The sequence below is a fragment of the Sebastes umbrosus genome, chromosome 11, assembly GCF_015220745.1.
Source record: "Sebastes umbrosus isolate fSebUmb1 chromosome 11, fSebUmb1.pri, whole genome shotgun sequence".
NCBI classification, from domain to species: Eukaryota; Metazoa; Chordata; class Actinopteri; order Perciformes; family Sebastidae; genus Sebastes; species Sebastes umbrosus.
Genome location: NC_051279.1, coordinates 17,696,473 through 17,711,953, shown reverse-complemented (window position 1 = coordinate 17,711,953; position 15,481 = coordinate 17,696,473). Strand labels below are relative to the sequence as shown.

Below are 15,481 nucleotides of genomic sequence, written 5' to 3'. Positions count from 1 at the left end.
CTGAATAATCCCATGAGGGATGGGTTATGTAAATGACCAGACACAAAAATAAATGATTCATTCATTCATTAATTCAATATACTAATTGACCGTCACTTTACAATGATGCCACCTGATGAAAAAAAACAAACCCAAATACTTCAGTTTTAATTGATCTGATTTGATTTCCAGCTTAATGAGACATCTGTGTGCGTAGATACTAACTTTATATTCAAAATAACTTGTGTAAATAACATGTGAATTAGTGGATTTTCCCTTTACAGTAAATTTGATCCTGTTGTAGTAACTCTTACTGGCCTGGAGATGGCGGCAGTTGACTAATTGAGCATTACAGTCAGCCAGACAGCACATCCATGTGCAAAATGACTTGTATTTGTAAACCTTAATTGAGAGGGTTTGTTTCAAATTTTGTTTTTAAATAAAAAATAAAATAAATTTAGACAGAAATAACAAAAGATAAAATAACAATCCCCAATCATTTTACAAATAGGAATTACTTCATTTTTGACATATTGTAATTTATATTTCATAACATCAAGTGATTCTCAATATGAGTTTGCAGAAAGGGGATATTTTCATGGTATTAAGGAATGGCTTCATTAGATTAACCACACTGTCTGTTTAAACACGTTTGCTGAATAGCAACATGAAATTGTGACAAATTAGTACCTTTTATTTCATGTACTTGGAGCTATTAAGGACTCATTGGTAGTGTTGTACATTGGGGAACTTTCTTTTTTTTTGGATTTTGTATCTTTAGTGGACTGTTTAGCACATTTGGTTGACAATCTCATGAACTGGAAGATGTGAGTACTTTGTTTTCTGTCTCTTCAACACATAGATATAGTCATTGGTCAAAATATCTGCCTGAGCGTGAACCAATGGTACGCATAGTAGCTAAGCAAACCCTTCATTTCTTAATACAAAGTCTGTCAATGGTCAGAGATGTACCATGACAGATGTTTAACTATTACTTATAACTTATCTCCTGCAAATAAAACCGTTCACACTTCCTATTAAAAAATCAATAATAAGTTCCCTGTGGCTCGTTGCTTCAATTGTGAGGTTATTTCATCTCCATTTTTACTTTTATAATAATTACAAACATTTGTGGAAAGTAAAGAGCTAATGAAGACTACATGTAGAAATATTATGTGAGTGATTATCATTAAAAACACCGACACAAGTGAAGGTGCATTCATTCTTTTCTTTTTGTTCATATAATTGGTACAAAAATACCTTGTTCACATTGTACAAAAGTCTGTGCAGCAGCAAAAAAGAACCAAAAATCACTTAAAAAAAAACACACCAGTGATTGACTTTCAAACCCAAACATAGAATAGCATCGTAAAAATCTGAACATTTGTATAAAATCAAAACAATTTCAATAAGCCAGGGGCCTGTTCCAAGAAACTCTTCTCCTCGTTCAGTAGTTTGGCACTATAAATGGAGCGTTTCCCCCCAAGAAAAGCTTCTTAGTGGAAACATCTCTGAAACATTTAGACCAGCTTAAGTTAAATTAGTCGTTGTAATGTAAAAGGAAAAGAAAGTATGAATGTATCTACAGATCCCATGAAGGAATATTCCTTTTCTATTTTGATTTACAATGACTTGTCTTTGTCATAATGCAAATGTGAAAGATGTTCTATATACGTACCTCATATTACTTGGAAAACACAATATTAGTAAAAAATAACAATAGGTGCTTAAGAAAAAAAAACAGGCCCAGACCAATTCTCAAAGAACACAATGGCACACAGAATCTCTGCCTTATTATTATTTACAGGGAAATTAGTGATTCATTATATAATTTTGTGTTCATTCTCTCAACACCTTCCCTTCAATATCTGAAAAAATCCACACAATGAGGATGTTCCCTTTGTAGTGCTTGTAAATCTTGAGGCATTAAGTCCTCAGTGACGGCGATCACACCACAGAAGACACTTTTCTGTCATAACAGGCAAAGCAGTGGCATAGACTAGCTAGCAGGATACAAGGTCCCAACAAATACTGTCGACATTGCCCATAAACAGAGTAAAGAGGTCTCTCAAGGGTCCAGTGATAATAGACATCTTTGACCCCTTTGTGCTGTGAAACAAAAAGATCTGTGCAATGTTTTCACATGTTTCACTATTTTGTTACCTCTGAGTTGAACAATCCTTTTAAGGAGGAAAGTGAAATGAGAACCAAAGGAATTCAAGTTTGCATAGATCAATCGTTGGCCTTGCATAGAAGTGGTCCTCTCTAAAGTTCAATAGGTTTCTGGAACAGTTTCAGACCATTAAACGTCCCCAATCAAAGAAATAATGCTCTTTATTAGTTATTTACACTCACTCCCATATTCAAGAGGTTCTACTGAAGATGTGCCTTCAAAGACCATCAGAGACTGTTCAATTAAGATTTTGCATAAGTCTGTAGCTTATTACACTGTGTACACTGCTCTCTGCCAATATGTTAAAGTGTGGTAGGACTAGGCTAAACATTATCTTGCATGCTGCTCAATGTTCAAAGTAATCCTCCACAGACTCTCTGCTACCTCTCACGTTTGTTATTCTGATGTAAACTGAAGCTATTCATTTTCTTATTTGTCCTTTCTGTACATCAGGACAAAGATTAACGTCCGTCAGCACGGCACACTAAACCGACAGAAATTGCAATCACTGACAGCATTTCTATCCAAATTATATATATTTTTTTTTACTGACTGGATATGACAAATGTGCCATGATGAACATATTTCCCATTTCAACTCTATTTGGAATGTATATTTCAAAACACTTTTTTCCCCCAATAGAAAGCAAAACAAATGCCACCCTGCAATACAAATCACACTGAAGCCCAACACCATGGTAATTTGAATAAAAGCAATGTGGATTACAGATCCATTCATTGTCACAGCTGCTGGCTTAATTTCTTAACTACATTATGATGAAATGTTTCTTGTGTATCGTGGCATGAAAAGAGAATATGGCATTCAGAATTTTGTGTTTCTGTACAGGCAAGAAAAAATCATCATAAAGGCCACTTCTAACTGCACACTAGCTTGCTGTATATAACAGGTTCCATCACCACAAATGTGAATTAAAAAAAAAAAGTGTATGAATTTGTTACATATGCAACAGGCTTGTTTGGAAACTTTCTGGCATTTATAAAATAACAATATAATATCGAGGTATTCCATTAACAGACTGGAACAAATATTAACATCTGTATTCAGTCTACATGTAATGCAGAGGTATACACACTTTTACAGCACTATGATTGTCCATTAAGCAGTAATGGAGCAGCTACTGTGAGGTAAAATATCACACATTACGTCATTCTGCAGCATCAGTGTGACAATACTGTTCAGGAGTGAGACAGAAAGTGCTCTGTGTGCTTCCCATTTGTGTTTTTCACAATAAAAGGCTTACATTTGTTTCAGTAGTCTGCGCTAAGTAAGTTTCGACAGTCAGTGTCATGTGGCTCTTTGTGTTTTAATGGCTTACTTCTATCCATCTAAACTTTTGTTCGTTTTAGGGTTGAGGTAGCAATAAGACAAGCATAGCAGCCCAATACTGAGATTGTTTCTTCTCGTCAGTCCTTTACTCCACAAAGATAATCTATCCAAATCCATCCCACCCAGATTTTCTGTAGATGGGAGTCAACCTTCTGCCATGATTTCCCTCTTTCGTCGTCTTTCTTCCTTCAGAAAGGCACAGACATTTGGTGCAATCCCCACATTCTGTGTGGCTTGTGCTTAGTGAGGAGAAACCTCAGGCAACAGAGTGATCCTCTGTCTTCTTCAAACTATCTCTGTCTGTGAGGCTCATCAGAGCCAACCTCTGGTCAATGGTCCCTCCTCCATTTGGGTCTGAATCTCCAGGAAATCCCACCACTAAGTCCTGGTCCTGCTCTGACCTCATGGGCTCCACGTCAGGATAAATGACAAGGAAACAGGCAGTTAGGAAGCCGAGGAAGGCGCCCCCAGAGGCCAATGCAGGAATGACACGCACACTGCCAACTGCGTCCACCACGGTTCCTAGGGCTGCCGCAACCATAAACTGGCTGATATAGACCTGGAAATTAAACAAGACAGAATGATTCAACACAACACTCTTGTATATAATGTAATGCCTTGGGATCAATGTTTTTCAGTGTTTTTTTTTTTCACTTGCAGGGTAGGGCAAGTGGGTCAGAAATCCACTTGCCCGTTGTTTAATCTTTATTGATGTAAATTAATCTAGAGTCCGCCTCCCAGCCCTCGCTCCAGCCCTCGGTCTGGGTCTCATTCACATGAACGAAGGAAGGAAAATAACTCTGGATTTGGCTATTATTTTGCATTGCATTTTACAACTTTTAGGATCTAATGATTTAAACAAGGGCTATTCAAGTGTTCATACTGGGAAGTTGATACTTCCAAAAAATTTGCTGCTGATTCACGGATGTCTCTTTCCCAATGTAAGTCTATGGGAAAAAGTATTTTTGTGCCCAATGGCATCACGTGACGGACACGGAAGTTGTAGTACCGCCGTTTGGCCACTACGAAAATTTGCTTCACAGCCTGCCGCTCTTCCCTGGGGGCTTGGATGCTGCGCATGTGCAACTTTCAACAGAGATGAGAAGGAAGTGAGATGGCTCATTCCTTAAATACTTCCATCATCGGCTCCGGAAAAATTATGTGTTTAATTATTTTTTACCACCTGCCCAATCGGGCAAGTGAGTTGCTAGATTTACTAGCCCAACCTGGCATTTTACTTGCCAAAGGCAAGTGGGCAATCCTTATTGTTGAGCCCTGAATGACACCCACATTTTCGATAGATTCTTAACACCACCCCTAGAGTAGAAAGCCCCTGAATATGACACAAATATGCAAAAACACATCTTGTTACTTTAGCTCACAGCCTACACCATGGTGTCTCTGGATCAGTTAAAAACAGATCAAGAATCACTCTGTGTCCTGTTTGGGTGTTGCTCATCTCAATAATAAAATCTTACTTGGTCGGATGCTGCTGGATCGGTTTAAGTTTAAAGCTGAGGGAGGAAAAAAGTATGAATGCTCACCTGGCAGGATAAGATGGCGCAGTCGATACCAAAACCTCTTCTAGTGTTTGCTGGACTGTGGTGAATGTACTGAGGAGAGGAACAGTAGAGGAGAGACATGGAGTGTCAGTGTGTAGGTTTTCATGATGTAGTGTTTTAGGCTTTTATGAGAAGTTTAAGAAGAATTATTATGTTGACTGCAAGCAAGGCAAACATACACAACTTGTGTAACAACTGCTACATCAATAAGTGCCTCAAGTAATGAGATACTGAATATGTACTACAATATTACATCAACTTCAATTGCTGTAGTGTACACACACGGACTGCCTGACAGGGCTAAGTTAAATGTTCACACATTTCAAGGTTTTGTTAATTGCAAAGCTTATACTGATGTACACAGGCTAAATGATACACAAAACCTATAAAACATGGATATGTTTTGTTTGTATGTGTGTTAAATATATGCTCCAATCTCATGTTTTATTGTATATCAACAAGTTCAAACAGTGTGCATGGATATGTGTGTGTACATACATACCTCTTTGATTTCATGGTACTGCCCGAGTAATGCATAGGGACAATAAGAGATACTCATGGAGATGATGCCCATGCTACTGATCATCACCATGGCAACATAAACATTCGGGAAGATCGCCATGACAGCCATTCCTAAGTTTAGAGGGATGAAATCTGTTTAAATACATTAGACTTCATTACACTACACTCATTAAATGGTAAATGGACTCGCATTTATATAGCGCTTTTCTAGGCTTCCGACAACTCAAAGCGCTTTACACTACATGTCACCCTGTTTTCACCCACACTGATGGCAGAGGCTGCTAAGGTGCCAACTTTGCCCATCAGGATCTAATTGAAATACTCATTCACACACCGATGGCTATGCCTCCAGGAGCAATTTGGGGTTAAGTGTCTTGCTCGAGGACATATCGACATGTGACCCGGAGCAGCCGGGGTTCGAACCACCAACCTTCCTGCTCTACTCTCTGAGCCACAGCCGCCCTCATTAGGACACACTATTATTGTCAGCTGTTTATTCTATTATGACAACTGACCTATTGAGAATCCCAGCGTTCCAACAATGTAGACAATCTTAATGCTCAGATCAAAGTTATCCAGGTACTTCTGAAGGATTGCTGAGTAGAGAGATGGAAAGAGGGAGATAGAGAATATATTAGTGATTGAATTGAATTAATTGCATCACTGACCACTTATTTTATATGTAAATGCAACAGTTAAGAGATTTAAATTCATGGAATCACAGTGTTTGTGTTTTACCGGAGCAGACAGCAGCAGTAGCAGCATAGACCACCAGTCCCCGGCAGCCCATCTGTACTCCTCTGTGATAGTTTAGTAGCTCTGTGGAATTGGCTGGTGCCTGAAAAATAATTGCAGCAATGTAATCGTACACTTGACTTGACAAATGACTTGACTGGATAACTGACATTGTAGTGTTTATATTTGGCATGCATGACTTTGTGTAGCATGCTGGGTAGGGCTTAACAATTTTTAAAAAAATATCTAATTGCGATTATTTTGACTGATATTGCAACTGCAATATGATTTGCGATATCAGAGGGAATGATCATTTATACATCATTATTCTAATTTTCATCAAAAAACATATCAAAATGATCATGGTGTGATTGTTGCGGAGATCTACCCAACAAAGGTGTTTGTAAATCTGTAGAATATGATCTGTAGGCCAGGACATCTCTGCAGCACGACGGTTTATTCATCTGTGTTCCTCTACTGTGTGGTCTCCATGGAAATCAGCTAGCACAACTGTCTTTAAACAATAAGACACACAAGTGTGTGAGGGTGTGAGTGTGCATGTGTGTGTACCTTGGGGTCTCCGTGGTAGATGACTTGTCCCATGAAATCGGTGTAAAACACAGCTTCAGCTATAATGGAGAACCATGTGAGGAGGTGACACACACACAATCTCCACAGCTGCCTCGGCATCTACCGGGAACAGAAAACATACAAGGAGTCAAGACTAGCAGGTGAACATGAAGGAGGAAATTCCACAATAAAAAGTTTGGTTTATTAGTCTGCCACAGCAGACCTTGAAATGCTGTAAAGTGATGCAGTGCAATAATAAAATAGGAGAAAAACATACAGCAATATTAAAGACATTTGCAATTTACTTCACCTTAAACATGGATAACCAGAGCAGGCGAACAGTTGTACCCTCGTCTGGTCCTCCCTCACTGCTGGAGCCCTCAGATGACAGACTGCTAACTGACAGCTGAAACTCCCGCCGGTCCGCACCCCGCTGGAGTTTACTCAGGTCATTCAGACTGCGGGAGGTGGTAACTGGCCAAAGGCTTGATATTGCTCCCCTTCGCAGTCGATGGCGCTGTGATCCCACTCGTCCGTAGTAGGAGAAAGTGAAGGAGGGCTAAAGAGAAAAAAAAATCAGCCTTTTTCGCATTTGCAAAATGACTATTACAGAAATTAAAAATGGTAAATCTAATTGTACCTGTCTGTAGAAGGTGTGCCGGTGTGGTCGTGGTGAAACGGCGGTGTTGGAGGGGCGGTTCAGCAGCCTGGTGGAGGCGTGGCCTTTCATTGCGTTGGCGTGGTCAGACACTTTGACACCATTGACAGCCTTGACCTGCTGGGACAGCAGTGAGGCACAGACGTACATATTAAAGGCACAAAGGGAAGCTGAAGACATGGGACAACAAATCTGAAACACAGTACAGAAGTTTTCTGTCTCTTAATAGTTCCATATATTGCCTATTGAAAAAAATAGGGGAAATAATCCCATATCAAAAATAACATTTGCCATCGTAACAGCTGATTTCACCTGTGTTTTCAGATGTGAGTCCTTTAAGCCAGACCTGATCTGAAGGAGAGGAGGAGGACCGTTTGTTGGACCCTTAAGTTCAGGCCAAGCTGGATTTGTATTCTCTAAGACCACCATCCCATCAGTAAGACCGGGTGGTCCACCAGAAGGAGACGAAGACCCAATAATGTGGTCTGATGGCTTAAAAACATCTTCTAGCTCTCCCTGCGTTTCTGGTAGAAAGTGATGCACATCTGGCAGGATAAGGTATGCGTCTGGGTCGAGGTCAGAATCCAACCTGATTGTAGCATCTGGCATGGCTAAGACTGAATCGCTTTTACTCCGCGCTCGCTCCACAGCAAGGAAGTCCATTTCCCCCTCCTCTGGATCTAATTTGTTGTCCTCTCGGGACGGGGCTCGGGCAGAAGCGTCCTCCTCTGCAGTCACATCAAGTAAAGGTGGCGTGTGGCTTATGGGCTTGAAAGATACTTGGCTGGTAGACTCCCCACTTCCCGTGACTTTAAGCTGGTTGGAAGGAGCGAAAGGTTGCTCGGGGATACTGAGCATGTGCAGTGTGACAGAGATGATGAAGATGATGCCTGCGAACAGGAAGAGGACCTGTTCCTGTGTTTTAAATGCTCGGCCCAGAGCTGTGCCGGTCCAGTCTAGACCACCCAGCATGTAGCCCACTGCTCCGCCGAGCCCTGGAGAGACGGGTAGAGACACAGATACACAAGTCAATTATTATAAGTTTAAGAAACATGGACAAGCAGCTAAATGCAGGTCTTTGTGGACGGTCTGTGTGTGTGTGGATGTCCATATATGCATGATGTCTTACCAGCAGAGAAGGCATGAATATTCAGGGCCATATCTTGCTCGTCAGTGTCCGCAACATCAAGAAGGTAAGCTCTGATTGGCCCCTCGGAGGCATCAGCGGAGAAGTCCAGCACCACCACACCTACCATAGTGAGGACGATGCCTATTGGCTGGCTGCCGGGACTATCGCCAATGGAAAGGCCTGACACAACACCACAACATATATACAGATGTGGTTAAACGGTCATTATTATAATTTGGAAGTCCTTTGAAATCCTCTACTCACCTATTGATGATCCATTTAAGAACAGCGCAACTCCCAGCAGCACACCTACACACAGGGCCAGGATGAATGGTCTTCTCCGGCCCCATCGCAGAGTGCACCGGTCACTAGCTGAACCAATCACAGGAGTGAAGAGGAGACCCAGGATAGGACTGACGAACCAGGTTAAACTGTAATATTGCTCAGGGAGACCTAGAAAACACACACAAACAAAATGATTCAAGAAAGTATACTATTGTTGGACCTCACATGTGCCTCTCTCTTATTAAATTTCACCACATGGTTAAATAATAAGCTACATCATTACAGCAACATACTGTATTTTGCTAAAGTGTCTTTGCTTTCACAATAGTATAGCCTTGGAGTATCACCAGTCTTTCTTTAAACAATGACAGTTCAATGAAATAAGACATTTGAGGGCACTCAATGAAACAGGAATGTAAATGGGAAACCAGAAGGAAAATATGTCACATGCAGAAAAGGTTTAACACTTCTATTAGTGGTTTTGTTGAGGCAGCGTTGAGCTTAAAACACGCTTTGCTGCATCTAATATAGTTTACCTTTTGTGTTCATTTTGCACCCGAGTCCCTATCTTTCTGATAAGTCCAGAAACATGGTCTTTTACGCTGATCTTTTAAAACATGCTATACTGTATGATGTTGAGATCTGTAAAACATGTTCATTGAGTTCCATTTGATTTATTACTTGTTTTGTATTATAAACTCTGTCATTAACTACTTAACTACTGACTGAAGGACTGAGAAGAGCTTCAATGTGCTTTGTAATGAATTTTATCCTGCCATCTTGGTACAAAACTCAACAATAAGCCAACCTATTCAGATGTTTGTCATGCAGGGACTTGCCATATTAACTAAACAGTGGAAGTCTGGGCAGAAAAAAGGTGAATGTTTTCCTATGTTCCATTGTTTATAAAAGAGTAGCACGTGACAGCTCTTGCATACCAATGCTGAAGAACCAGTAGTGCTCTTAAGCAGCTTCCTTTACCAACAGCTTTTAGGGTGGCAGGAACAGTTCAGATAAAGAGTTGGCCCTGTTACAACAACACAGAAATATGCACCAACCAGCCAGGAAAGTGTTGAAATCACCTCCAGTTGACTGTCATGAGACAGAACAAGGCTTCAGCATGCACTGAAATCAGGAAAGAGTCATCCTTATACTGTAGCTATTTCAGTATCAATGTGGTTTGATCATTTTCAATGTACCGATTTGGCCCAAATCTATGTGAAGTTTCTGTCTCTGCTAGATGACAATATCCTGATTTTCCACCCCTTATAAAGACGTACTTTCAAAGTAAACTTGAAGTCAGTCAGCTGGCTGGCTGGGTGAGCTGGCTGGTTCTCATGGGAACAACATGTTACCCACGCTGCCTTGCTCTGCTTCTGCCTTCCCTCTTCCTTAAGTCAACAAAACAGCAGACTTCTTGCAGTAGGAAAAATGTTGCTTTCTGTCTGTTTTTCCGCTGCTCGCTCTCTCTCCAAACAAGAAGTGTGACAGGTTTGGTTCAACTGCTTCATACTATTACTGGCTCTAGGCTATGAAAAGAAGACACACTGTAAATGATAAATGAAACCACAAATTGAACTGACTGTATGCATTTTTTCACGGAGATTATTACTGGTATAGTAACTAAGCAAAACTGGAAGCCTACAAAATGCTTTCAAAAACATCCTGAATGGGGTTTGCTTTAAATTTTTTTAAACATAATCTTTCTTACAATATTGTGAATAGGGAGGAAAACAGAGAGACTAAAATGTGCTGTGTTAGACATTCTTGTCATACCTAGCCAGGGGAAAATACCTTTGTTCCATTTCTGCTATGGTGGCAAACCTGACATCTAACTGCATAGCCCCCCCGGTTGGCTGGGCAGACATGTTACATGACACAGTGGTGCAGCCGGGGAAATAATGAAACAACAGTCAAATTCCACAGTGTTGGCGCCGTTAACCTGACTCCTGTTAGGCTGATGGGCATCTCTTTTTGGATAGCTGTGGTGGGCTTCAACACAAACCAAACCCAACTATTCTTATATATAGAAAATTAACAAAATACGAGACGCTCACAGCTGAATCTGGGCAAAGAGTCGGTGCGGGTCTGCCAATGTCCTGTCACTAACCGGGGGAACACTGCCACAAATATATCACTAGATACCTGGCAGGGTAAACAGAACATGCTACATATTACCTCTATGCATTTTACTTCAATTCATCCAGACTTTTCTCCAATTTTTTTCATCCTTTGTTCACCGTTGAGGCACGGAACTCTGTGATGAATCTTTTCTATGTTGAACACCCGTGAAACCCATAAAATACTCATTGTTTTTGTAATTCCTGCTTAAAGAACCAATAGTTCAGCAAGTAGCAAACCCATTTCCCATCTCACTCTGCTCTATGAAGCTGGGCCATAATTCTAACTAAAGTCAAAACAAGAAATATCACAGAAACAGCAGTTTCAGTAGGGATTAAACTCTGATGGTATTAAAGCTGCACTAAGCAATATTTGTTTTATAATAACAATCAATTAAATGAATATGCATAGCATGAAAAATGTCGCTCAACCCATCAAAGAATTATCACCCAAAGGTGCAAATTTAATTATTAAAAAACTGTTCGCTATATTACCCTACTACTGTGTACCTTATGTGAGAGGGGTCTAATAACTCTGCCACCTCTGAATAAACTGAAGAATGTATATTTAGTCAGGTATGTTTGCTTGCTTGACGGTGGCACTAACCCATCTGTAATGTACAAGTCGTTCTGCTAATGTCTATGTCCCACACCTATCACAACAAGGTGCACAGAATGTGCTGGTAGCCTGGTAACACTTAGAAAGTGACATCACAAGAACATTTGCTTAAGCGAGAGAAGAGCCAGACACACTCTTGCTCTTTTACCTTGCTTCCCTCCCACCGTGGATGCATGGACATGCAAGGAAACGTCCCAAGTGAGGGAAACGTGGCTGCAATTTAAGAGACTTGGGATGCACCATATGTGACTGTATTGCGTCTCCTTACCTATCTGCAGCAGCAATGGCGCCACCAGGGCTGTTTCCATGGCGTAGCAGAATTCGCGTCCAAACATCACCGACCCGTGCATTACCCAGCGATGCAGAGGGATGTGCATACCTCTGACCTCTTCCTCCACCTCCTTCTCGCTCTCACTCTCTTCTGCTTCTTCCTTGAGTTTCCTCTTCTCCGGAAGACCAGAAGCCTCCCTCTCCTCTGCTTCTCCTTCCATTACAGTCTGGTGATGGGTTTACTTTGCTTGGTATATATCAGTGTATAGCACTTATTGCTACTATTTTGAATATATGTAAGTGGAAATGTACTGTTATTATATGCTAATAGAACATGTAATGTCCATGGTTTTTTAATCCAAAGATATCCAGAAAAAAATAATAAGAGAGCATCGCTGCTGGTCACCACCTTCTGGGTTCATAGCCAAAGAATTGCAAATGATTGAGGAGGAAGCAGGAATCATCATTATAATGACATTAATATGTCAAAACAAATTGATGTGGTAAAAATATATTCCATGCGTTTTGTCCTGTGGCCATCATGCTGACATGTCCCCAGTGGCACGGCTCAGGAGCTCAGTAGGAGAGCAATGGCGTTCCTCTCTTGAAGATTCAAAATTCAGAAAGAGCAGAGAAGTTCTGCGTACAGTAGCTCCAGAGGTTTGTCGAAGGGAGGAGCATGCGAGAGAGGTCGGGGAAGGGGGGTGGTTATATGTGTGTTGCGGTTTCCAGTAGCTGTGTTTGTGGTAAGCTGTGGGAAGGGTTCGAATAGGTCTGTCACCTTGTTTACTATGGCTGGTCAGTGTGTGTGTCCTTGCAGTATTTGGATTGTGTAAGATAAGAGTGACTCTGCAGAAGTCTTTGTCTGTGTTTCTGTGTGTGTGTGTGTGCAGGAAAGTGCACTTCCTGGGCAGGTCGGGCTCAAAGCATGTGGCAACTTCTTGGCAAAGACCCACTGAGTGACACAGCAACCTGCAGAAAAACACATACCAGTTAGATAGTAAGCTAAAGCTATAAAATACTACAAGGGGGGTGGCATTACCTTGATGTTGTTAACAATCCCTGTCTTAACTTATTTTCTGAATGCGTGTTCATACTGTACAGATAAGACTAACAAAGTCATTTTTTTAATACTACTTTTTTGTGTGTATGGGGGTCAAGGGTCAAATACTAGAAGGTACTCATGTGTAAAACTAAATGAGGTTGGGTCCCATGATGGGAAATACAAATTCTCTTGGCTTAAGAAAAATGCTGGCCTGCCCCAATTAAAGCTGCAGTAGGCAGAATGCTTTTGGTATCATTGGGCAAAAAATTCATAATAACCTTTCAGCATATTGTAATTCAAGTGTTCTGAATGATAACTAGACTTCTGCACCTCCTCATGGCTCTGTTTTCAGGCTTTAAAAGATATAGCACATGACGGGAGACTTTGGCAAATCACAGGTCATTTCAGAGAGAGTGCGTTACTTTTGGCTGTTCATTCAACAGAGGCAGCTGTCAATCACTCACAAACACAGCGCTGCCTAGTTTGACCGTTTGATCGGAGTTTGTGAGTGATTGACAGGTGCTCATAGATGGCAGGCTCCAGCTCGGCTCTGATTGGTTGTTTTCCTCCGGGATGTGAAATCTTGCAGATGCCATTAGGAGCATCGGAGAACACCGGAGGACACAGAGGCACATGATTTTTCTTCAGATTACCTGTCTCATGCACCACTGTCAGGATATAGTAACCGTTTTATAAAAATAACATTTTATTTTTTTTAATCACATTTGCTCCAATTCTACCCACTGCAGCTTTAAGTACACAAGTTAGACTCAATATATCACTTGTGCTATTACACAATACAATCAGCAATAAGTTTAACTATGTAATCGACATCATATAACAGAAGAAAGGATCAAAGGGTGAAGCAATTTAACTACACCTCAACTATCTGAGATCACAATAAAGGTATTCATTAATGTGGAGTCTGTACAACCTGTAACCATAACCTTTAAAACACACAACAGGCTATAAAGACATCAGGGGCATGAACAAAAGCCACATCAAGAAATCTATTACAACCTGGGTCTAAAATTAAGTTTTTTCCTCACGTGCCACTGTGGCAGATCCCTGAACATTTCTACTAGCCACACAATTTTTTTGTCTGCCACTTCTGAAATCTATGTAGAACGCTTTATAATAGTAAACACTAGGACTTTGTATAACAATAATCTGGTGATACGATAGCCAACATATCATGATACAGGGGTTACAATTCAATATATTGCAGTACTGTAAGCAAGGCAATATATGCAACCTTTTAGAAAACTAATTTTAGGAAAACCGTCATAGTATAAACAACACACCGCCATCTGTATGAAATCTGAGTAATTTTTTTCTTGTTTTAACTTTTTTATGCAATCAGAATAGTCGGATTTGCTTTTATCACAGAGGATATCAGAGAGATATCTTTGCAAATAAAATAAAGTGTTGACTAAAGTATTGTTTAAAACTGTTTGTTTTAAACTATTAATTAGAAATCAATACACGTTTTTTGAGAATCAATCCAGTATCACAAACAAATATATTGCAATACTCTCTATTTTGATATTGTCAGGCAGTGGTATAAGACAGTAGACATTTTTAATTTAGGAATTGCTTTTTAAAAATAATATTTCTTAACATAAGGACAACCTATCTGCCATGGTGGCAGGTGAAATGTTGACCTGCCACAGCCAACATTTGCCCTATATTTGGCCGGTGGCAGTTGCTAATTTCATTCCCTGATTACAACACAATAGCTGTTGCATAATTGTTAACCGTTAAAGGATCAGATAGATTTCATTAGACTTTGGGGGATATATTTAAGCTCCATTTCTCTCTCTCTTGTCTGTGCTAAATCACGTTCAGTCTGTCTTCCAGATGCAGGTCAGGACACATATAAGTTAATGTTTAAACTAAATAAACTGAGGGAGACAGCCCTGTGAAAGAGTGACAGAGTAACCTGTTCCTGTGTGTATTACTAGTGACTAATGTTAGTCTACACAAGTCTGTAACTTCCCCTAGTTGGAGATGTGTGTGTTTAAACAGGCTTGTGTGTGTCTGGGCTTGTTGAACCAGTGAGGACATACAGTACCTTGCTTTGTTAACGGTGTATAAGACTTTACCTGAGGCACCTACAGTCATTAATAACGACGCATTAACAGTCATTGTTTAGCGTGTGATAGTAAATAAACACCTGACTCTAGACACATTGATGTTGACTGAGGTTTGACTTGTTGGCTAACGTTACCTCAGCGTTACCTTAGCTAATGCTAATAAGTTAACACACAGATAATCAGTTATATTAAAGACAGGAAGATGTAACATACCTGAGGTAAAGTAAAAAGCAGCTCCACGTTATGTCAGTTTTCAATATCATCCATTTTTTCGATGGCGTTACAGTAAAACTCTTGGTTTGTGGTTAGCAGTCTGGCTAACCGGGTGACCATCTGGTTCACTGCTCTCATCACTCACTCACTGGTTACCA

The 15,481-nt window shown here is 40.4% G+C and overlaps 1 protein-coding gene across 2 annotated transcripts; it reads right to left on the bottom strand.

The window, feature by feature from the left end:
* Positions 1-1,187: 1,187 nt before the first annotated feature.
* On the bottom strand, positions 1,188-15,481 carry LOC119496844 (solute carrier family 45 member 4-like). Of its 2 annotated transcripts, none has more exons than XM_037784447.1 (13): positions 15,324-15,481; positions 11,968-12,941; positions 8,940-9,128; positions 8,676-8,855; positions 7,859-8,541; positions 7,529-7,666; positions 7,199-7,447; positions 6,889-7,008; positions 6,322-6,421; positions 6,099-6,179; positions 5,564-5,694; positions 5,044-5,112; positions 1,188-4,058 (listed from the first exon to the last, which is right to left on the bottom strand). In XM_037784447.1, exons 2-13 carry the CDS (start codon positions 12,188-12,190, stop codon positions 3,756-3,758), a joined length of 2,466 nt encoding a protein of 821 aa, XP_037640375.1. In that variant the 5' UTR covers positions 12,191-12,941; positions 15,324-15,481; the 3' UTR covers positions 1,188-3,755. The 2 variants fall into 2 exon arrangements, with proteins under 2 accessions (XP_037640375.1, XP_037640376.1); XM_037784448.1 differs by having other exon boundaries at positions 7,529-7,663.